The 22,495-nt window shown below is 54.6% G+C and overlaps 7 protein-coding genes across 7 annotated transcripts; 3 read left to right on the top strand and 4 right to left on the bottom strand.

Annotated features, from left to right (window-relative positions):
* The first annotated feature begins 2,032 nt into the window (after positions 1-2,032).
* Positions 2,033-2,509, top strand: B0I36DRAFT_411626 (uncharacterized protein). The gene is made up of 2 exons (XM_046161943.1): positions 2,033-2,375; positions 2,428-2,509. Exon 1 carries the CDS (start codon positions 2,073-2,075, stop codon positions 2,325-2,327), a length of 255 nt encoding a protein of 84 aa, XP_046011895.1. The 5' UTR covers positions 2,033-2,072; the 3' UTR covers positions 2,328-2,375; positions 2,428-2,509.
* A 2,582-nt stretch (positions 2,510-5,091) lies between these two features.
* Positions 5,092-6,212, bottom strand: B0I36DRAFT_364124 (uncharacterized protein; the record flags this gene model as incomplete). The annotated part of the gene is made up of 3 exons (XM_046158904.1): positions 5,092-5,148; positions 5,329-6,092; positions 6,155-6,212. 3 exons carry the CDS (start codon positions 6,210-6,212, stop codon positions 5,092-5,094), a joined length of 879 nt encoding a protein of 292 aa, XP_046011894.1.
* A 1,705-nt stretch (positions 6,213-7,917) lies between these two features.
* On the bottom strand, positions 7,918-8,776 carry B0I36DRAFT_134085 (uncharacterized protein). The gene has a single exon (XM_046148263.1). The coding sequence runs from the start codon at positions 8,551-8,553 to the stop codon at positions 8,041-8,043; it is 513 nt and encodes a 170-aa protein (XP_046011893.1). The 5' UTR covers positions 8,554-8,776; the 3' UTR covers positions 7,918-8,040.
* A 223-nt stretch (positions 8,777-8,999) lies between these two features.
* B0I36DRAFT_375051 (kinesin light chain 1) lies at positions 9,000-11,490 on the bottom strand (the record flags this gene model as incomplete). The annotated part of the gene is given in 6 exon segments (XM_046160328.1): positions 9,000-9,720; positions 9,745-9,803; positions 9,816-9,856; positions 9,869-10,024; positions 10,072-11,132; positions 11,156-11,490. The coding sequence occupies 6 exon segments, from the start codon at positions 11,488-11,490 to the stop codon at positions 9,000-9,002; spliced, it is 2,373 nt and encodes a 790-aa protein (XP_046011892.1).
* Positions 11,491-12,070: 580 nt separating this feature from the next.
* On the bottom strand, positions 12,071-15,645 carry B0I36DRAFT_246011 (E1-E2 ATPase-domain-containing protein; the record flags this gene model as incomplete). Its single annotated transcript, XM_046150203.1, has 2 exons — positions 12,071-15,527; positions 15,590-15,645. 2 exons carry the CDS (start codon positions 15,643-15,645, stop codon positions 12,071-12,073), a joined length of 3,513 nt encoding a protein of 1,170 aa, XP_046011891.1.
* Positions 15,646-17,897: 2,252 nt separating this feature from the next.
* B0I36DRAFT_326082 (heterokaryon incompatibility protein-domain-containing protein) lies at positions 17,898-19,089 on the top strand. Its single transcript, XM_046154303.1, has one exon. The coding sequence runs from the start codon at positions 18,293-18,295 to the stop codon at positions 18,938-18,940; it is 648 nt and encodes a 215-aa protein (XP_046011890.1). The 5' UTR covers positions 17,898-18,292; the 3' UTR covers positions 18,941-19,089.
* Positions 19,090-20,355: 1,266 nt separating this feature from the next.
* On the top strand, positions 20,356-21,257 carry B0I36DRAFT_432341 (uncharacterized protein). Its single transcript, XM_046162616.1, has one exon. The coding sequence runs from the start codon at positions 20,483-20,485 to the stop codon at positions 20,978-20,980; it is 498 nt and encodes a 165-aa protein (XP_046011889.1). The 5' UTR covers positions 20,356-20,482; the 3' UTR covers positions 20,981-21,257.
* The last annotated feature ends 1,238 nt before the right edge of the window (positions 21,258-22,495 follow it).

Genomic DNA, 22,495 nt, shown 5'->3' with positions numbered 1-22,495 from the left:
TCTGATGGTGCCAGGGGGTGGGATACGAGCTTCGCAGCGCGAAGCCGTCGACAAGCCGACCGGAGGTTCCCGACAGAGTAGGCGTATTGCGAGTCAAGGAGCGCAGCAGCCCCACAATGGACAGAAGCCGCGCAAGCGCGGCAGTGGCGGAACCGCGTAGCTACGACGTGCAGCAAAGACATTTGGGCGCTCGAGTAATGGGCTCGGCTCCGGCACTCCGTGATCTGCGAAGCTGGATCAGTAATAGAGATATAGCAGCGGTAGTAGACTCTACGGCCCGCTGTGCTTCCACGGCGCCCGGTTGGTAGTGATTTTGGAAACCAGGGAAGACATCGGAGCCAAGGAAGAAGGCTAGCGGGCGGTGTCCTATCTCACTGATCAGCACCTTTAGTGAGCTATTCGAGGCCATCGTGGCGTACCGGCTCACGATGGATGCGAAGAACTTGGGTCCGTGCCGGCATTACGGCACCCCTACAGTTCGACAATGACGAGTCCGCGCCGGCCGACTTACGCACCGGTGTCCCACAAGGTTGACCGCTCTCGTCTATCCTCTTTGTCCTTCACATCAGACACTGCATAAAGCCCTTGGGGCGTTGCCGCGGCGCATAGTCGTCACCAAACTTCCTAGCAGTGGGTGTCTAGGGACACGAAGTCCAGCCGAGCACTCAAGGAGGGTTGAAGGTCTGCGAGGAGCGAGAGGCTAAGGTGCCAGGATAGAGTGCGGCCCAAGGAGAGACTGCTAGTGCACTTTACCTAGGCACACGACGCGCGATTGCTGAGCCTCCAACTCGGGCGTCCGCCCGCTTTCCCAGGGTATAGTTCGATAGAAGTTGCGCTCGATGTTCTGCATTCAACGTACCCTCACGAGTTGAGCATGCAGAGACTCGCGCCATTTACAAGATCGCAGCGACCACGTGAGATTGTAGCTTCGGACGCGTCGAACAACAGATCTATGCCGCAGTAGTGACAAGCGCTCTATCGTACGGGGCTGCCGTCTGGCACCCTCTCCCCGGAGTCAGGATGCGGCACAGCAGCGACCATGTGGCAGCACTCGCGGCAGCACAGGACCAGTGCCCCAGAACAGCCTGTGGCGTCCACGTGGCAACGCCGCCGAACTATCTCAAGTCGGAGACGGAGCATTCCGGCCTTGAACCCCCCCTCTTCGCTTCCGGTGCCGGCTTCCAGGCCCGTATCGAGGCCACTGGAACAGCACAGCCCTGTCGCAAAGCCTGCCCGGGGACCGTTGCCCTTATAATAGATCGCTGTGGGCGAGAAGAGAGCATCTGCCAAGTCGAGACCCGCGTTTCGCTTCCTCATCCTCCCTTATCCACACCACACTGTCCCTCCCGCCACTACCGTTCCCGGCCAGAGGTCCACAGGACGCGGAGATGTAGCGGGGCCACGGCGAACTCGTGGCGGCCATTCAGCGACCTAACAGTACGACTTTGGCGATCACGTGGCTCTGGCGGCACACACATACAACATGCTTCGACGCCTCAATGTCAGAAACAATACAAACCAGGGATGCGGTGCGGCTTACAGAGAGTATAGGAAACTGGCAGCCTGATACTGTGCTACTTTCTGCACAATCCAAACAAATTACCACTCTACTGTTTAGGCAGGCCATCTTCCCAGCCGGCAGCATATCCCAATATCGAGCAAAATGGTTTTTACTCTCTCGTCCAGCTCAAGCAAATGTCCTTGTCATTTCGTAGCTTCGGACCGATTTCAGTTCATGTATCGCTTGGGGGAGCGGAAGCGGAGCATATCCAGCGGCATGTATTTGTCTTGAAGCTTTTGGCGCTCAGCTGTGTAAGCTGTGCCTAAGTCGCAATGCTTGCATGGTTTCTCCATAGTCGCGAGCATCTACAAGACTGGAAATCGCAGTTGATTCCTTCGTTCTTCGGATATGTCTGCGATGATATAAATCGGATAACTTCAAAGCCCGAGAGAGAACCCTCTATTGCGTGTAGGATGTGGAAGCCGCATCACGCCGTACATGCAGGATATGCTACGTAAGAAACTTTTATAACAAGCTGATATGTTTCGGAGCGAAATGCGAGATCAGCTTCATGAGAAGACGGGAGTGTGCGTCTCTTTATCATCCATTAGTTGGACACTCAAGGCCATCGGATGGTCGAGAAAAACCTGTCGTCGTATTGCTCAGCAGCGTGATCAAGAGCTACGACTTGCACTTGCACTGGGTGTCATTTATAGATGCGGAACAGCTCATCTTTGTCAATCAGTCAGGTTGTGACAAGAAAGCCGGACAAACCCAAATGGGGTGGTCTCCGTTGGGTCTAAGCCGGTCAAAGTTGATAAGCTGAATCGTGACGTTCGATACCAGATACTTCCAGCATATACCATCAAAGTTTGTACTCCTTTCGCTAGTTCACACGGGCTCGACCGACACCGCTTGGTTTGAAGATTTTGTCCACAATTGCTCCAATACTGCCGTCTATGGCCAGAGCCTAAGTCAGTCCTCGTGATGGAGAATATAAGCGGGCATGTCAAAGAGGCGGCCATAATAAGCACCTGACTAGGCCAGCTACTTCTGATTATGAACAAAAGATGCTGGATAAAGGGGTTTCGAATATGTATTAGGTAGGTGTAAGAGGGTGGATTAGTGCTCGATAGTAGTCTCTTGTGACGACCAGCCAACAAGGGACGATTGTTTGGGCACAGAAGCATGAGGTCGCATGATCGGGCCAAGTTTTAAGGCAGGACACGAGGCAGGAGCTGAGTCCTGCAGAACGATGAGGATAAGGAAAGCGGGTACATCACCAATGGTCATGCAGATATGCATAACCGTCACGACGCCAAGCCTGACGATCACGCCGAGATCAATAACCGTCAGAAACCTAGACATAACCACACTACATGGCATGGAGGAACAATAAAGGACATAGGTCTATATAGATTGGAAAATTTTCTTGATCAGACAGTTACTACCTTTGTACTTCAGCGATCAATGAAAGTACCATTCTCATCCACACTTGAACCAGTCACTCAGTTGCCGAGACTGGTATCTCTTCCCAGAGACGCGACAACCCTATAGAGAGAACGACACTCGATAGTTATGATATTGCTTGAGCTTCACCCACTTCGCAGAACAGAAACCCCGAAGCCCCACCAAACGGTTAACCCCGGAGGTCGGATCGTGACCGCGATGTCCTGAGCGGCCGCCACTTCAGCTGACCATGAGATGTACTGGTTTTAGCGAACCTTTTAAAGTGGAGATATTAGCGTCACCTAAACAGCTCATGGCGCAAATCCCTTAGGAAGTGGCCTTGCCGGTCCAAATGTTTCTGTCGCTTTCTTGGAATCTGTTTTTTCCCCACGGCAACAACATCAAGCTTCGGATGGATGCAAACAGATACATCCGGGCATATCCCACCCCCGGGGAGATGGATTAGGGCCGAACAAGGTTAGAGATCCGGATCCTCCAGGAATGCGCCAACCAATTTCAGACTGAAGGGATGAGCTGGCTCGCCCACCGACCCGCAACATGTGATGGAGGATTGTCAGGATCATGCACACTACCGCCGTCCTTGGGTCATTAGCAAATGGTAGTCAAGCCGATACACAGTAGCAGCGGAAAAGGCGTCAAGCTGGTCAAGATCGAAGACCGTAAGAGCCTCAAGTGCTACCTTCCCGGCGGCAAGCATACCAACCTCAACCAAGGGAAACACTTTTTCCACCAGAAATATGTCAAATACCTGCTCGATTTTGGCGAACTCCGCATCCTGATTGCGCGCAATACAACCCAGAAGGCTATGGACGGCTTACTTCCGCCTGGTGACATCATCAGTATCGTCCTCACTAAACCAACGGGGACTGGCCCAGCCCGCTTCTCCCACACTACTCAGAAGCCGTCCGAGCTTGCTTGCTTCGGAGGTAGATTGGGGATGAGGAGGCTCAAAAGCGCAAGTATGAAGAACTACAGAAGTTCGCCCTAGTATGGTATGCTCAGCTTCTTGAGCTCAGCTATTCACATCCTGGTCTCGCCTCGGTTCAGGTTGGACAGCGTCTAGGCGTTGGCCTCTCGGAAGTGTCGGCCGACTGAAGGTTTTTCATCAACGAGATGACGCGGTTCTGGAGTGCGTCTAGTTTCTCTGAGGGTAGCTGCACTGCCGTTCAACGAGCACGGGGCCAAGCGTTAGGCTTTACATGTACCCAAGACCAATACTGGTTATAGTTCGTATCACTTAGGTGGGTATATACTAAACGCCTTCTCCGAGCTCGCGTCCTCGACTAAGGCTAAGGTGAAAGAAGCTAATTGGCGGAAGGGTTGGTGACCTTTGCCGAGTCCGAGAAGACATCAGAGAGTCGTTATGCGGTAAGTAGAATTCTTGGCTGCGGACGTAACAGATGCTTTACAGGACCCGGTGTTTGGGTCTTCGTGAACATTGATATTGAGCTCCGTGATGTTGCGTGGCTCTAGATCCCAGAACTGGACACCATGCTCACCACAGCCGCGCTACCAGCACCACCGTTCAGTACGTCACGTCGATGCTACCGGAGAATGGTTATCAGCTGATAGTCTGGGAACTGTGCTGCGCGACGGCAAATATCACGCCAGATGCGGACTGGAGCGGTGTAAGCAAGCTTATGTCCGTCGTTCATTGCTCTCTTTTGGCAAATGCTCCCGACCTGGCCAAACTCATGCACAGGTCGTGGTGCCGACAGAGCCCTCTCATTCTTAATCTACCGTGACATTGTGTGAGCAGTAGGTGAAACCCACGCCCTTTGGATCAAAACTTTCTAAATGGAAGCGAGGGTGTATTTTACGTGCAAGGACCCGCGCACCTTTCCTGCCTCAAATCCAGAACCCAATCGAAGCAGTTGGCCCTCCGATAGCGCACTCCGAGGAAACACAATCGCGATCCAGTGACATGACATGCAAGAAACATTTTGCCCATCCTCTATACTGAAAATATCTCGAAAAGTTCGTGAACCCTAAATGTCTGGGATAGGAGGAGACCCCCTCTTTTCGACAAAGAACAAGAAGAAGGAGAAGCCGTGTACATGTGCAAAGGTCCTCTTGCCGAGGAGACAGAGTGTGTGATATGTCCGTTGAAGTGGTGGGATTTACGGGGAAGTTTTGCGCGCCTTGCACTTGTCGTGCAGGCCGTGTACCTTACGAGCCTGCGACAGGAGAAAACGGGTCAGCCAATGTCTCATGTTCGTTTGCTTCTCTCGTCGTCGTTGGTAGCGCTCGATGCCGAGGACCTCGGTGCTTACAAGGCTCGCGGGTCGGACGCAAGGACTCACGCAGGGGGTTCAATTCAGGATAGGGTGTGGGGAGGAGGATGATGCGCTGCTTACACTTGTCCTTGTGAACTCCGCTCCGCAGTTGGGGCAGGATGACTTGGGAGCCTGGGCAGACTTCTCCCTTTGGTGTCTGCGCAGGTTGCTGAGTGTGGTGAACGGCCTGCCGTTGCACCCGTGCTCCCAGCACTGCTGCTTGGGCCGTGCCTGGACGACTCGTACGTGGCCCGGCTCTGAGGCTGTAGTGCCGATCGCCGAAGGCAGTGGCCCACCGCCGACTTGGAGCATGGGAGAATAAACTGGGTACATCATGCCATGGTGGTCCTGGACTGGAGGCGGCCGGTATTGTGATGCGAGCGCACCGTGGCTGTGTGAATATGAGGGAGGGGGTGATGAAGACACGTATCCAGAGTTGTCCCTGATGGCTGATTGCTGGTCTGAAAGGGACGGCGATGCTGTACATGACGATGTCGACACGCCAGGCAGCGTCGTGACTGGTTCGGGCAGTAGCGAGAGCTGCGGCTGCGAGGATGTGTAGACTGCCATGCTCGGGCCCGCGTTGAACTCGTGCATCGGTAGTGGGGGTGAATGTGAAGCGCGGTAGTCGCTCATGGCTCTGTATGAGCGTAGCGATATTTTCGAATTCCTCCGGGCCATGTCTCGTTGTCTTTTCAGTTCACACTCCTCTGCCGTGAGCCTAGTGTATGGCGGGCTGGATGTGATGGATCGGAGATTAACAGATGACGACGTCATTACCGCATCCGACCAGGGGCCAACAGAGCAGAGACTATCATCGAGGAAGTCTGCGTTAAGGTCGAGCCCTAGAGCAATCTGTTAGTCTAAGCCACGAGCAAGAGCGAATACGATGGTGGTTCGAGCATACCGGGCCATGCGTATGTGGCTCTCGAGACCTCAAACCCCATCCCGGAGTCAGAGGGCATTGCTGTCATGGTACTGAAGGTTGTTAGCATGGAACGTGCGTCGATAGTGAGAGTGCGCAAAGTCTACCTCAATTCCGGGTAGTGGCGCAGGTTATGGGACGATCGAGGTTGATTTTGAGGTTGTCGCAGATGGTCCCTTGAGGATCTCAGGTCGCTGCGGAGGCGTTATTGTTGGTGGGTGTACTAGTCGTGATCCACGACGGAGCAATCACGATCGGCAACCTTTCTGTAGAAGGAGATGTGCCGACTGCCGAGGGACGATTCAAGGGTGAAGTTGCTCTTGGTGTCGAAGTCTGACTGGTAGTGTCCGAATACTCCTTTGTGGCCAAAGAGTCTTAACTGTCTTCTGGTCTTTCAGGCAATGAGTATGAGGTTCGGTGATGCTCACTCCCCTGCAAACGAGTGTTCCATTCTCGGCTCAAAGGAAAGAAGAAAAAAACAGAATAGCAAGGAGGAAGACATACGATCGCAACGAAACTATCTTCGGGAGATCTCGAAAGCTTTCCGGTGAGGTATGCTTGGTGGTGGACGGAGAGAAGACCTTGCGAGGAGGATGTTGAAGGACGGGGTCTTTGTCGAAGGACTAGGCGGGACGATGGGGCGAAGCTATGTGGTCCGGTCTCAACAGTCATTGTCATGAGGAGGGGCAGGTAAGGGGGGAAAAAAGACGGGGCTGGAGGCTGGGAAATGGCGAGTGTCAACAACCAACACGAACCCCCGCAGATGGTGCACACCACCACTGTCAAGCTTGATGCGCCTCTTACGGCTGACACTGACAGCCACGCCTGCTGGGGATGGCGTGAGAAGTTCGCCATGCACGCAGATTGATTTGTCGTTGTCCGTAGCAACATGCGACAAGGAATTCTCGAGAGGGTGGCCGGAGATTACTTGGCTTGTCCTAAGCAGCGCAGTACTACTGCATAGATGATGGTCAGTAAACTCAGAACCCAAGAATGCTGCTCGACTACATCTTCTTCATCCTCGAAGCTTTTTCAACACTTGTCCCATGGTTCCATCCAAGAAATCTCCAACAGTCGTCATGGCTTTCCGCCTCCAAGACCTTCCTCTGGCCGCCTTGAAGGCGATACAGGAGCTCCTGCCATGGAGCACTGCGCTAGCCCTCTCGTCTGTCTCTCGGTCACTTTGGTGGCTGCTACGGCCGAACCTCAACGATCAGATCCTTGCAAGGTCCGCACCTAACTTCGTGCTAGCCTACCAAGTCACGATTGGCCGTGCCTCAACGTACATCATCAAGGACGCATCGATTATCAACAGTTACTATTCATCCATCGACCCTGAACCAAAGCCGCTCGCAAGCCAAGACGGCTCCCTACCCTACACGATCTCGCCCGTTCTGCGCAACAAAAAACTTCATGGACCGAGATGGACTTTGCTACACTTGGCTGCAGCCCTGAACAACGAGCATGCTGTATGCACCTTCGTTGCACATGGAGCATATCTTGACCAACCAGCCGGTGCCCGAGAGGACATTTTCCGCGGTCAAGTCTGGACATGGACTCCTCTCGAGGTCGCGCTGAATTTTAGAACCAGCCAACTAGTTCTCGCCACTTGTGTAGCGTAGGGCAGTCCTGAACTTCTACGACAGACTGTTGTTGAGCTCTTCCCACGCACGTCCACGTGAAAATCGTCGACTGAAAGGCTAGTCATTCCCCAGCTGATGCTGATCACAAAGCGGCCTGTCTCAATGTCCCGTCGATAACTTAATTTGTCGAGCAGCTTGGTTAAAAACTTGACGTCGCACGCGATAGGCTCTTGAATGACTTTGTTGCTGTGTCGAACACACTTGACCCGAGCACTCCAAACTGTCTTAGTGGAACGGTCCCGAGTCACTTCTTGTTTGTGTTCCATGCTGCCCATCGTCAGGTCCCGGGACTTTGGGGTTGCGGCATTCTTCGTGGCCCGGAAGGCGTGCTCTACATCCTATTTGTGTAGAGGAGCTGTTCGACAGCTGCGCTGACGACTGGCTTGGAGTTTTGTAGCTGTATTCCTCTGCGATTGATGACAGGGTCCAGGTGTTCAGACCACCCGATGGCGGAGCAGATGGTTGACATGCAACTTGCTGGGTGCTCATAGGCACCGCTGTTCCGATTTGCATCACAGCTGGCTTGCCTCTGATTGGTCCGTGGGTGTTGTCATATACATGATGGTAACCTTCCCACTTCAGAACGGTCCGCCCTTTCTCAAGACCCTGAAGGTGTCGGCGGGTAGTGTCCGTCGCACTGACATATCCTGTTGACAGCACACTAGGACCCAAGTCGAGGCGGCTAGGTTGCCGGTGCAAAGCCCTTGTGCTGGCCACACTGTCGTGGTCGGAATGCATCTTGGAGGCAGGTCGACCTCTGTCGTGTTTCGATAAGTGCAGGGTATGAAAGGGCTAGATCCGGTGTCCCGAGAAGGGTGGTTGAGAGTGGAGGTCGACTTGCGGAAGTGCTGGCAGCAGAATTGAAAGTTTGGGGAAAGAGTCGATTTCATGCCACTGGTATGTACTGCGAGCAGTGTTCTACAGTACAGTAACGGCCACAAAGTGTGTTCGCTTCTCCGCAATTAACTTCCATCCGCACGGGCCACAGAAGTGTGGCGCATTGTGGCGGAGACCGTGCGTATTCAATGGCGAATATGTACAGTCAAAAATGGCTCTTCAACGACAAGGCCACAGCGACCCCATAAGCGGCTTTCTCTTCTCACATTCAACTCACATAAAGAACAGGTGTGCTTCAAGACTGCCCCACTCTTGGCTTTCTACCTTGCGTGGAGACCTAGTACCCTCTATAAAACGTCTCGTCGCCTCTTCTTCGCCGGTCCGGGTTGTGCTGGATCTGTCACGTATTGGCCACCGCTCGAGCACATCCCATCTTCAATCGCGCTTTTTGTAAGCTGGAGAATGTGTCGCGCTGACTCAACAGCCTGATGCGATGGCCCGAGGAGCTGCTCAAGGCCGTCATAACCACGTTGGTAGTATTGCCGCGCTTGAATCAAATGGCCCTGATCCGAAAGGAGAGATCCTAGGTTCTCAAGGGTGTTGATGGCCGGCCGGTATGTTGTGACGTCCTCAAGTCCTACAGCTCTCTCGTATCCATTAAGTGCCTGCAGGTACATCTTCTCGGCCTCGCCCAGCTTCCCCTGGTCAGTGTAGAGATAACCTAGAGAATGAAAAGCCCGATCTGTAGGACAATTGCTCTCTTGTACTGTTGAACAAGACCGGATCGCATGTGATATTAGTCTCTTCTGAGGAAGCCAATACTCGGCTTCCTCTCGTGAAGGAACCTGTGATGCCACACTTTCCACTGCAACCTTGTTCAAGCAGCTGTCCCACTCCTCATTCAATATATGAATAGTCCAGGAATGTAGACAACTGTGTATGCTGTACCCTTGTGGCTCCTGGAACATGGTTGTAGGTTCAACTAGGCCGTACTCATGGAGTACGCCCACTGCATCGTTGAAGTTGAGCTCTTCTGAAAGCTGCCCCATCCACGCCGGGCCGTCTTCGCTGCTGGCTCGGAAAAGATCATACCATATGTCTTCATTGTTGAAGTAGGCCCACCACCGGAGCAGATGAGCCGCAAGTGGGTTCTGTGCCTGCACATGTTCATATGACAGCTGCCATGTTGAACATAAGGTGTGGTCTGCATAAGAACCAAGATGCAGATTGCCCGTGAGTCTTGCCCAAGATTCCCGATAGTGGCGAAGGTAGTCTCGGAAGCTGATCGGGACACGCTTCAGATATGCTGCAGCCGTAGCAAGAGCAAGAGGAAGCCCATCCAGTTCTCGCACAAGTTCTTTCGCATCACCATCTGAAGGACTATTAGTGACCGATGATTGACTGCCGGGAGATCCTTACCATCTTGTAAACCATTTCGGCCTGACGCCCTTGACAGTATTTGCAAACTCTCGCAGTCGGACTTGAGTTTCTCGATTCGAATTTGGTGCCCTATGTCGACTTGCGACAGCCGCGTTGTGACAATGATTGAACCCTGATATGCCATGGGAAGAAACTGGTGTATGTCAACCGCTGTATCGGTTACCCGCCCGGGAAGCTTTGGGTTGTCGTAGTTGTCGGACACAATAAGCCATCTGGTATTGCCTGGCAAGCTGAGCCACGCTTTCACGGCCTGAATAATCTTGTCGTGGTCTTGCAGCATGTTCAGGCCCTTGAGGCTGCCGACATCGGGATTCTGTTCCAGGATCTGCGTTGCGATCCTAGCGAAGCTCTGTTGGATGGACGCTTCGTCCTTGATATTCAGCCAGAAGATCGCCGAGTACTCGTCCCGGTATCGTTTGAGATACGTTGCAGCGAGCTGTGTCTTGCCAATGCCGCCGAGACCATGGAGAATGACAGTGCAACGGCTTCCATCCGAGCATAGCATTCTTCGCATCTCTGCTACTTCTCCATCTCTTGCTACGAAATGTGGAGTCTCAGGAACACCAGACAGGTTGAAGCTGATCAAAAAGTTGTTGTCGTAGGTACCTAAGTTATTAGCTAAGGTACATCCTCTGTGGCTAAGGGGTGTCCTGCCTTTCACAGATTTCTGGACCTTTTGTCGCAACCTTCTCTGTGCTCGTTCGCGACCCTCGCCGTAGAGGAGCGGCATGTAGAGGTCAAATATTCCGAGCAACGAGTATGCCATGTCTTCCTCACACGTTGTTTCCCGATTGCGTATCCACGCCTCGCGTTCTGAAGTCGTAAAGTAGGATAATGGTGTATTTCGTAAGGCCCTGGCAGGAATACCCGTCACGTCGCGTATGACAGCCTCCAAAGACCTCTTATCGCCTAAGAAGACCCCTTCCCTCGAGTAGAACTCGACAATCTGCGGGGCGATGAGCTCTTGTAGTGTCCAGCCGCGTGTGAACCAACGGCTGCCGCGGAACGCAGCCTCCCACGACCCAACCCCTGGCGGCTGACTGGAGGTTGAGGGATAGGAAACATCGATAGATAGTCGTAGCATCGTTTCGCATCACGGTACCATCTGAACATGCTGTTGATCGCAGTCTGGAGTTCGATGCCGTCAGATTTGTCGATACAGCAAGTGTCAACCCAGAAATGTTGTAGGTCATGTCGCTTCGCTTGATCAGCGCAGAATTGGATCTTGCAGTAGCCGACTTTCTGTTGCCATTCACTTGGCCTCGCCTTTATATCGGTGTAGACCACCTCGTCGGCGCCCGACGTGTGGGAGAGGATTGCGTACGGAGGGGTGTTGTCAGCGCGCAGATCGGCCGTGAGGGTGTAGTTGTTGGCGTTATCTCGTTGTAGTAGCCGCATTGTGGGGTATGAATGATGTCAGTAAGGGTGCTTCATCGACATGAGAGAGATCATTGTAGCTGGAGGTAATGGGTGGAGGTCAAGCAGGATACAAAGAAGCAGGCAGCAGGTTCATGGTGGAAGGATGTCAGACCGTCTCTCAGCCCCCACGCAAGGCTGAAAGTGCGGGGTATGGAGAAGATCCCGATCAGACGCTTACAGAGCAAGGCAGATTCGACATCCACCTGTAACGCTCTACTGCTCAATGTGATTTTGCCCTCCAACCAATCAAGAATGCCGGTTTTGATTCACTGACATGCAAAGAACCGTCCTCGTCGCCATAAATCGTCCTTGATACGCATCGAAGTGCTCAGCTGGTTTGCGGTGCCCCTGCACCGTCCTGGAGGCATCGTGACATGCATGGATGCCCCTGGCAAGGCATGCCCTTGGTTACGGAGTATCCTGGCTGGCTTGGGGAGCTCCTTCCGGCTGCCAGCCAACCAAGGAAAGAAAGGAAAAAAAAAAAAAAAAAAAAAAAAAGCAACATGCACGCCGCAGTCAAAACTCCGAGCTATGCAAACACTGTTTGTCCTCCTCCATCTCACACATCCGCACGATCGAGCGTGTCCAGTGGAACATACCCGTCGCTCTTCTTGCTCCTCTCAGCCCCAGTGACCGCCGAGAACACATCCTGTGCGCGCGTGGCCACCGCGCCAAAGAAGCCCCAGCCACCACCGTGGCGCCTGATGACCCCGTTGCTCGTCGCGCCCGCGAGCAGCGCGTCCTCCATCCACTGCGGCCGCTTCCAGAAGTTGAGCAGCAGCGAGCTCACGACCACGCTGACACTGCTCGTCGCCATGGCCGCGCCTGCAGCCATGGGGTGCAGATGCCAGCCGAGCGGGAGGAACAGGCCCATGGCGAACGGCAGGCCGACGAGGTTGTACATGCACGCCCACGCGAGGTTGAGCTTGATGCGGGTGAAAATGGTGCGCGACAGGTGTAGCGCGGCGGGGATGTCCATGAGGTCGTTGGGCCGCATGAGGACCACGTCCGCGGCCTCCATGGCGACGTCGGTGCCAGAGGCCATTGCGATGCCCACGTCCGCCGTCGCGAGTGCGGGCGAGTCGTTGATTCCATCGCCGACCATGGCCACACACGCGCCCTCGTCCTGGAACTGCCGGATCAGCGTCTGCTTCTGGTCGGGGGACACGCCGGCGTGCACGTTCTCCGGGCTGATGCCGACGATCTTGGCGACAGCGAGGGCCGTGGGTCGCTGGTCGCCGGTCACGATGGCGGTCTCGACGCCCATGCTGTGTAGCACGGCGATAGCAGCGGCGGCACCCTCTTTGACAGTGTCCGCCAGGCAGAGGTGGCCCGCGTATGCGCCGTCGATAGCGATGAAGATGTTGGTCGTGCCTGCGGAGGTGTTCAAGGTCGATTTGGACTTCGCACTCTGCGCGTTGATCTCCTCAGATGCATCGACCGCGTCCATGGGTACATCGATCTTATTAGCGCGGAGGAACGGGAGACTGCCAATGAGGACCTTGTACCGGGTGCGCTCCGCGCTTGATTGAGGCTGCACAGTGGCGGTGATACCCTTGCCGACGATAGCATGGAAGTCGCCAATGCTGCCTTCGATGGTGGCCTCGGAGTCCATTCCAAGCTCAGTACGTGCGGAGTTGAGCACGGCCTTGCCGACAGGGTGTTCACTGCCCATCTCGGCGAGGCCAACAACAGTCCACCAGAGTCGGCGGCGCCACTCATTGTCTTGCCAGACTGATGTTAGCCTAGCTGTGGCGACACTCATCTTGCCGTATGTGAGGGTTCCTGTTTTGTCGAGAACGACTTTGGTGATCTTGGTCGTCTGCTCAAGCGCGGCGCCGCCCTTCACAAGGATGCCATTCTCGGCTCCAACTCCAGTGCCGACCATGACCGCCGTTGGTGTTGCCAGTCCCAAAGCGCAGGGGCATGCAAAGACAATAACGGAAATGCACAGCTTGACACAGACCATAAGCTTGCCACCGCTCTCGGGCTTCGTGAAGATGGCAGGTGGGTGAGGCAGAGCGTGGCTGAGCACCATCCAGACGAGGAAAGTGAGGAACCCAAGACCTAGGATCATGGGTACGAAGAGACCGGCCAAGTAGTCCGCCAGGCGTTGGATGGGAGCCCGAGTCGTTTGCGCATCCTGTACAAGCTTGACGATCTGACTGAGCTGTGTGTCCCTGCCGGCACGATTGACGCGGAAGTCAATGCGGCCGTGGCCATTGACGGTGCCGCCGATGACACCGCTGCCCTTCTTCTTCTGGACAGGAATAGCCTCGCCAGTGACCATACTTTCGTCGATGTACGTCTCGCCTCGCACAATGATGCCGTCCGCAGGAATCTTGTCTCCTGGCCGGATGATTACGATATCGCCAACCTGGATCAATTCGGTCGGGATGACTTTCTCGTCCACAGTTATACCCTCGAGAGCAGGCGTTCTTGCGGTGGCTCCTGTCATCCCGGGGGTCTCCCAGCCTTCGGCGACTTTCTCGGCAGCGATAGAATCAGCGTATATGGTAGCCATGGATGGAGCCAAGGACATGAGGCGGGAGAGCGCTTTGGACGTCTTTCCCTTTGCGCTATTCTCGAGGAAACGTCCCAGTGTAATGAAGGTGATGAGCATGGTGCTTGTGTCGAAGATCGTAGCAGGTCTGGTGTGGGGCTCGATAAGGAACGAAACAAGCATCGCGAAAACGCTGAAGAAGAAAGCAGAGGACGTGCCAAGCACGACGAGAACGTCCATAGTTGGTGATTTGTGCTTAAGCGCCTTGTAAGCTGAGACGTAGAACCGCTTGCCGATGCCAAACTGGATCGGGATTGTGAGGCAGAGGCAGATGACGTCGCCGAGGAACAAACCTGTGATCAGCTGTACACCTCCGAAGTCGAGGGGTTTGATCATCATCGGGAAAATCATGTTGATGAAGAACACAGGGATGACGAACGTCAAGGAAACCTGGAAGGCACGCTTCCACTCCTGGATCTCCTTGGTCTTTGCGAGCGATTCGAGCTGCGCGTTGTTGTCGTCGTTGTCGGACACGAGGGCGTTGAATCCAAGCTTTTCAATGGTCTCGACGATTGCGCGAAGGCCAATGACGCCAGGCTGGTGTGAGATGCTGAGTCTGGAAGTCGACATAGCCATTTTGGCAGACGTGATTCCATTGAGAGCCAATATTGAGTCCTCGAGAGTCTTGGCGCTGGCCGCGTTGAGGCCACCGTAAATCTTTAGTTGAGTTGTCGACGTAGGCACGGCCGAGGTCCCCGTCTCGTCGGCTACGGACGACAGGATTTGAGCATCGAAACCTCGGTCTTCGATCATCTCAACAATCTGCTCCGCCGTGAGCAGTTCAGCATTGTGCGTGATGACAGCTCTCTCGGCGAGCAAGCTGATGTTAAAGCGGACGAGGCCGTCGATATTATCGAAGCCGCCTTCTACAGCCGACGTGCAGGCGCCACAGGTCATGCCTTCAATAGCAATGGTGGTCGTGACAGTAGACGACACAGCGGCATCAGTGCCGGCGGCCCGGCCGCCGGAGGGTTCTGCGACTTGCGTGTCAACGAGAGTGGCGCCGAATCCACGGTCCTCTATCGTTTCCAGAATCGTGTCCACAGAGATCAGGGCTGCATCGTGCTCAATGACTGCTCTCTCGGAGAGCAGGGACACGTTGAAGCTCTTGACCCCAGGAACGCCAGAGAAACCGCCTTCCACAGCTGACGTGCAGGCACCACATGTCATGCCTTCGATCGCAACGGTCGTGGTCGAGATGCGCGGCTCGCTGCTTTCTGTGTCGAACAGGATGCCGTGGCTCGGTGACTTTGGCGCCAATGGGGCGATGTCGGTCGACAGGACTTCGGCCTCGAATCCGCGGTCCTCGATGGCCTCCTGGATCTGCTCTGCGGTGAACCGCTCCGGGTCGTGCATGACGACCGCGCGTTCCATGACTAGACTGACACTAACGCTCCCGACCCCGTCGACGTCCTGAAACCCAGATTCCACAGCAGAAGTGCACGCGCCACACCTGCACCTATCATGTTAGCACTGCATCGTGGCAGGTGTTCGAGCCTGGTGAGGCCAACGTACGTCATACCGCCGACTCTCAGCGTCGTCGTCGCCCATCGTACTGGCCGAGGGCTCATTGTGAGGGTGTACCCCGAGGGGCTCCGAGGAGGGATCGAAAGCGCGGGAGGAGCCATGTTGAGATGCGCCGAGCCCGATCCTGCGTGGCTGGCGATTGTCAAGGAGGTGACGAAAGGGTCAAGAGGTCCGGCTATGACGACTGCGACGCAGTCATGATATTCGTTCGGTTCCGAGGTTTTGCAGATCGTTTGGCGGGCTGCTGTGACGGTCGTGACAGGAAAAGGGACAGACCTGCGCCGGGCAGGTCTGCTCAAGACGGATGGGTGTCGCGCAGCTGAGGAATGAGGCCCGGATCGAGGGCTGGCGTTGTGGGCTGAGCCGGAGCAGATGGAGAGGATGAGCCGCTGGAAAGTTGGAAGCTGACTGTGCTTGGCAGGCGCTGTATCGTCAAGGGCGAGCTGACTGGGCGTAAAGTAGGTTTTGTCAGCCAGAGACTGGAGACATGGAAAGGCCGGAAGGGGTGGGCGGAGACAGCGGGGCCGTGCCGAGAAGCAGCTGGGCTCGAGGACTTGGACCCTGGCCTGTCTCACCAAGACCTCGTGGGCCTCGTGCTTGTCGGGCTTCCGTTTTGAGCGGCGGGGGCGCTATTGTGCATACGAGCTGCCCGACGGGGGCTGCGCGGGCCGGTGGCACCGTGGCATCCGTTCTGTTCAGAACGGCTGCGTGGCCCATACGAGGCCACACAATGGCCTTATGCAGCCCCTCGGCACATGGCCAAACTCTAAGACTACCCTATGGTACACCCGCGGTGAACTTGGCCACATCGCGTACGAGATCTGGTGTCAATGGTGCAAACGTGCATGTTGGCGAGACGGCTACAAGTCGCCCAAGGGGATGAAGTTTGAGTTGCAGAATTGCTAGACTCCCACAAGATATAAAACCTCGGTGACATGTCTCAGTGGGCTCACAAACAGTGAACACCTTCTTGTTTCACTCCAGGACTGGCAAGGAACGCTCCAATCCGGCTGGGCATGCACGGGTTGCTGGAACGATGTCACGCTCTGCACTACAGCAGCCATATCTGGCTGGTCGATTGACAATCTGCCGCCAGTGGCTATCGCGTGCTCCATCCTGCCAACTCCTTCGATGTAGGCCGGTCATTGATCTCCGGCTCAGTTGCCAGACCGGTGCCAGTACATGAGAACAATCACGGTGTTTCACGAGCAGAAGTGCACTCCCTCTGAGTTTGCTTCACCATGTGTAGAACCCCCTGATGGTCGTGGCAGATTCGTTTCAGGCCAGCACAAGGAACATGGCCCACTGCGATTCGTCAGTCCAGTAGCGGTGTTTTTTTGGCTTGTCACAAAGAACCACCAGCCCGTCCCCGGGCCACGGCCTCCCCCTGCCGCGCAGGGGTTAAGATGGTAGTTCGAGCAGCACTGCGCGTTGTATGTGAGTAAGTCGGGTTTGGAGTTGAGCGGACTCTGACAAACACAAAATTGTTGACGACGACTGCTGGTGGTCCAGACTTGGCGCGTTCCTGAAAACAGGGTGCAGTTAGCGCCGGGTTCTCCGGACTGGCGCCCGAGAGTTCTGCCCAAGCTGGCACCGCGACAAACGGCCCGCGCTGGCCAAGGAGGGCCGTGAAGAGAGAGGGAGCACTCACTCAGCCTGGCCGGGTACCGCGAGGTACAGAGGGACTACATGTGCCCGCCAAGCTCACAAGGAGGAGGGTGCCGCGAGACGAGACAGGCCAATGGGAACGGGGCGGAGGTGCTGTGTATCTCTTAGCTGTTACGTCGGTGGAGTGTCGACCGTTGGGGGGCACAATTCTTCCGCTGCGACCCCGCGACCACTCATCTCTCACGTGTCGTCTTGATGTCCCATTGAGGAACCCGTCTGAGCCGTCCTCCATATCAACACCACGTCAACATTCATCCCCCCATCACGACAGGCAACAACAGGGCCTGGTTCGCAGGGTCCGGCATTGCTACCATGCCGGCGACGCAGCTCACCCGGGGCTGCGTATCCGCCCTCCGTGGTGTTACTCTTGGGTATCATCTCTTCATTCGTCCCAGCGTTTCGGGCCAGAGCCGCCCTGCTCTGACGGGATATGCGGTCCAGGGACCCCTCCCTGCCCGCCCGCCTCTGCGTGCTGAGGCTCTCTTGCCGCAGCCTTGCGGTCCAGGGACCCCTCCCTGCCCGCCCGCCTCTGCGTGCTGAGGCTCTCTTGCCGCAGCCTTGCTGTCGTGCAGCTGCTGCCGCCACCGTGGATCGCACACCCTTCCCGGCTCTCTCCAACGGGCTCTGTTGGGACTCGAGACGAGACGCCAGTCGCGGCCACTTCTAAATTAATTGTGCCGCAGCTGCTGTGCCCTCGATGCTCTCTCTCCCTACAGTCCACGTCTCTCCCGTCCGGAGACTACCGCCGCAGACTCTTTATGAGCACAGTGGCTCCGCTCGTACCCTCGGAGGTTGCTGAGAGGCTCGCTGTCGTGCAGCCGCTGCCACCACCGTGGACCGATCACCGCAATAAGAAAACATCTCACAACCCCCCGAGCATGTCCTTGTGCTAGGCTACTCCCCTCTGTCTTAAAACATGACCACAACGTCGGCAAACGCCTGAGCCAACTTCATCCTTCTTTCAACAGTTGCGTCTGGCATCACTGTTATCACGCTTGTAAGACGGGCTCCTGTCGAATCACGATGACCACGACCCTCAGCATCGCTTCGACATGTCTGGTGGCCATAGGACTCGGCTTCTGTTACTTCCTCTGCCGCCAGACAAGTCCACAACCCTCGATTCCACACCATCGTCACCGACCTCTTCCCGATTCCAGTCGGTATATCCGGCTGCTGAGATGGCGTGGCAGACGTCGCCACAACGCCAGTCCAATCCAAGTGTTTACCACAAAGGCCGTGCCACTCTCTTCGCTCAACCACCTCGACTACGCGGCCCTGTCTTACACCTGGAAAAAGCACCCCGGCACGGCCAGTAGACAGCCTCGATCACAAAAGGTATACCTAGACGGAAATATACTACCCGTACAAGAGAACCTCTGGGACTTTATAACGTCCAGTCCCGGCAACCGGCTATTGGAGCAGCACAGCCTCTGGTTCATCGACGCAATCTGCGTCGACCAGTCCTCGGACACGGAAAAAGGGAACCAGTTACGCTTGATGCCAGAGATCTTCGACAAGGCCAGCAAAACTGTAGTCTGGCTCGGCAAGGACGACCGCTCCCACATAGCCAGAGCCGCCCAACTTGTGCGGCAGACTTTCCGCAACACGTTCCAGTCTTGTTTACACAGACCGAGATCCTGCATGCTGCAGCGCCTGGCCCGCAGCCACTAAGTCGGAGGCCCCCCTGGCGATCACCCCCCTTGGCGACCAGTCGCACTGTACACCTATCACACCAAAACCTACTATTTCTATAACCCCTGTTAACTTAGTTAATTTACTAGCTATAGATCTCGTTCTATATAATAAAGAAAGTTAAATAACGTAGTCCACAAGTGGATGAATCAGACAAGTGTGTTATGGGCTCGGGCTAGAGGCCCGTTCCTAGACCCATATAAATTTAGTGCGCAGCCGACCATAGAGAGGAAGAGCTCCTTTCCTCTCTATCTTCTTAGTAAATCAACCTACGCCCAGTATCTGCCGAGATCTGGGGCCAGTACGTAACAAAGTGGGTGAATCAGCTCTTATCGCCGCTAATTCTAGTATTTTTAAAGTATTATAACTTCTTCGTTTTTCGAGATATAGAGATGTACGTACTTTCTTTCTAAAACGATAAGAGTAACCTATTATTTAAACCCTTTTACTTAGTTATAAAATAATTCTTTAATAGTTAGATTCGAAAAGTGGGTCCGACATACTGTCACGATCCAGCCTCTAGGGTCAGCCAGAGCGCTGGGCTTCGTTGGGTTGTTGTTCTGCCGGTAGGTAAAGCCAATGCAATATCACTTCCTGTCGAATATCGTTCGTCTCTTGGGTTTGTCGTGTCTCTTGGAAGAGATACCACTCTCGTCAATTGAGTGACTGGTTCAAGTGATGGGTGAGAATGATACTTAGATTGATCGCTGAAGTACAAAGGTAATGACTGTCTGTCTAAGGAAATCCTCCGAGCTATATACCCTTTGTCCTTCATCGTGCTTGCCTTCCCGATCGTTGGATATGTTGTGATCCAGCGATCCGGATCTTTGGATATGTTGTGATCCACATATCCAGATCTTTGGATATGTTGTGATCCACATATCCACCCTTGCTTACGCTGACATAATGAGAGTGCTTATGTAACCAGGGGTGCTGCCCCGCGTGCATGACCTGCCCTTGCCCATGGCCAGATCTTGCGACCTGTTGGTCGGGTCGTCACAGGGGGGCAGACTTACCTGGTGCGGGCCATGACAGGAAAGGGCATCTGGAGCCGGGATGAGCGTAACCCCTGCGTGCTAGCCCTGCTTTATATAGAGGAGGAGATCCTTCCTCTGCGGCGCTGGCTAGAGGACTAGGCGCCTACGGGCATGAGCAGTGTCGACTTTGTGGACCACCTGCTCCGGGCCGTGCTGACAGCCCTAGCTGGCAAACCTCGGCGATGGTGCGCTGGCTCTGCGACAGCGGCGCCACGCCCTGCCGCCGTGAGCTCGGACAATGGCCAGGAACAAACTGGCCTCGGCCCTCGCGCTGGCTATAGTGGTATTCGCAAGACTTCCTCAGCATTGCGGCCCAGAGTTGCATACGATGCTGCAGTTCGACTTCGACCTCGAGGAGCAGGTCACGGTCCTCCGCAACGGAGTAGACTGGATCTTTGCATTCAACCGACATACGACCTTGCTGCTAGTTAATTTCCCCCCACTGGACGAGCACAAAATTACTGGCCTACTGCCTTTGATATAAATGCGGATCCCGGCTTTCCTCCGTCTTGTTCTAAAATCCATTAAGCCAGATGACGAGCTTCACATGGTTGTCGCCGAGGAGATTCTGCGACATTATAGCACTACTGAGTTAAGTATGCACCTCCTGGGTTTCGTAACCGTCGACTTCGTACTATCAGTAGACGAAGATCCCGTGGTAGCTATCACTGGGAGCTATAAGCTCGAGCACAGGCTGATACTCCCTCCGAGCACACCAACGCTCACGGCGGCGTGGCAAGCGCTGGACGAGTTTGATGCGGAGATTGAGGCAATCCTGCAGGATTCCATGCAGGACAGCTCGTTGCTCCAGATGGACAGCCGAGTAACTATGGATTGGCTGGTCGCCTCCGGTTTCGCCGAGGACAAGCGTGATCAGTATTACTTGTTTCCGTTAGGAGGAGTGGTATCGGTCAACAACAGGTACAAATTTGATGACCGGTATCATAGCTGGCAGGACTCTAGTGGCGAAGATACAACCTGATGCCATGGAGCCCCCAAGGCGGCTGCAAATTGATAATCTATCACAACAAAGCTGCCAATTCACAGCTTTCGGTGGCCATCGTACTACCATCAAACCGTGTCTCCTTTTCTCGAGATGGACGGTCGGAGGAGGTGGGATCTGTGAGGGGCCGCAGGCGGTGGCTGGCAGGGTTGGGATCAATTCTCAAACAGGGTGTTCAATCTGCTCGGATCAGCTCTTCAACAGCCCAGATGCTGTATTTTTTGCTTTCGACATGAGTGTAACGCACCCTATATGTGGTCGTCGGGAGAGTGTATGTGGCTGGGACGAAGTGTGGTGGCCATCTGTGTGGGGGGGCTTGAGGGCCGTGAGCGGTCAGATATGGCAGAGCCAGCACCAATTACGTGAGATCCACAACAGTCGACGATCTCAAACCCCTTCATGATTTCTTTCTACTGGCAGACCAATCGGATTTGCCCCACGACGAAGACTTTGACCTAGCACAAGGTGTTTTGATTTGTCCACCATAAACACGACCATGTCTTCCGGGACGATTACCTCAATAGCTCAAGTGACTACCCGAGAATAATGCCCGCGGATTTATTTTAAAAGAGACGAAGCGTATTTGAAAATGCCGTCTAGAAGCCGAGACTGAGATCGCACACCCCAAGTTGTATTGCAACAGTACATCGACTATCCGACAAGAAGCGGCACAGATACTCGCGTTTGTCAGGTACTAACGTGACGTGGCCCTTTAGAGACGTAGTGAAATCAGGTTGTGGCCTGTATATCACAGCTTGCGAAGCCTAGTGTAATAATAGATATGATCAAATACTTGCTCCATGGGTAGGCCTTGGCGCGCCTTTCTCACGCCATAGAGCTACTACAAATTGCAAAGAGAGCTGGAAAAGCCATTGGCACGCACTACGCGTACTTGACATCCGATCTGTCACGATCCGATCTCCGGGGTCAAGTGTCTGGCCGGGCTTCCAGGTTGCTGTTTTGCAAAGTAGGTAAAGCTCAAACAATATCACAATTGTCGAATCTCGTCTTCTCTCTGGGGTTGTCGTGTCTCTGGGAAGAGATACCACTCTAGTCAATTGAGTGACTAGTTCAAGTGATGGATGAGAATGATTTGATCACTGAAGTCCACAGGGAACGACCGTCTGGTCAAGGAAACTACCTAAATCATATACTCCTTCATCCTTCAGCTCCGTGAGCCCACCGCGGATGGCTCACCGTGAGCGCGTCCTTGGATCGTCGTGATCCGCTGGCAAGTTTCACTGGATTACACTCTGAGCCAGTGATACTTCCTTATCGCCCCCCCCCCCCCATTTTAATTGGTGTCGACACAGCATTCTGCCCTGCTATGCCGGCCCTTGTCCATGGCCCCATCATGCGGCCTTGTCTGCGCTGCCCAGACTGTCCCTCTCCCGTTGGCTGGTCGTCACACAATCATAGTATCGCCTGATATGTGGTTACTGTATGTAATAGCCTTCTAGCATGGCAATCGCTGCTTCATTGATTTATGGCAGA

The sequence above is a fragment of the Microdochium trichocladiopsis genome (assembly GCF_020744255.1).
Source record: "Microdochium trichocladiopsis strain MPI-CAGE-CH-0230 chromosome Unknown B0I36scaffold_6, whole genome shotgun sequence".
Classification (NCBI taxonomy): Eukaryota; Fungi; Ascomycota; class Sordariomycetes; order Xylariales; family Microdochiaceae; genus Microdochium; species Microdochium trichocladiopsis.
This window is presented reverse-complemented; position numbering and strand designations above follow the sequence as displayed.

Excerpts from the sequence above, each read along its gene's own strand:
- B0I36DRAFT_411626 (XM_046161943.1), top strand. The coding sequence starts at position 2,073 with ATGAGAAGACGGGAGTGTGCGTCTCTTTATCATCCATTAGTTGGACAC.
- B0I36DRAFT_134085 (XM_046148263.1), bottom strand. The coding sequence starts at position 8,553 with ATGCATTCCGACCACGACAGTGTGGCCAGCACAAGGGCTTTGCACCGG.
- B0I36DRAFT_326082 (XM_046154303.1), top strand. The coding sequence starts at position 18,293 with ATGACCACGACCCTCAGCATCGCTTCGACATGTCTGGTGGCCATAGGA.
- B0I36DRAFT_432341 (XM_046162616.1), top strand. The coding sequence starts at position 20,483 with ATGCGGATCCCGGCTTTCCTCCGTCTTGTTCTAAAATCCATTAAGCCA.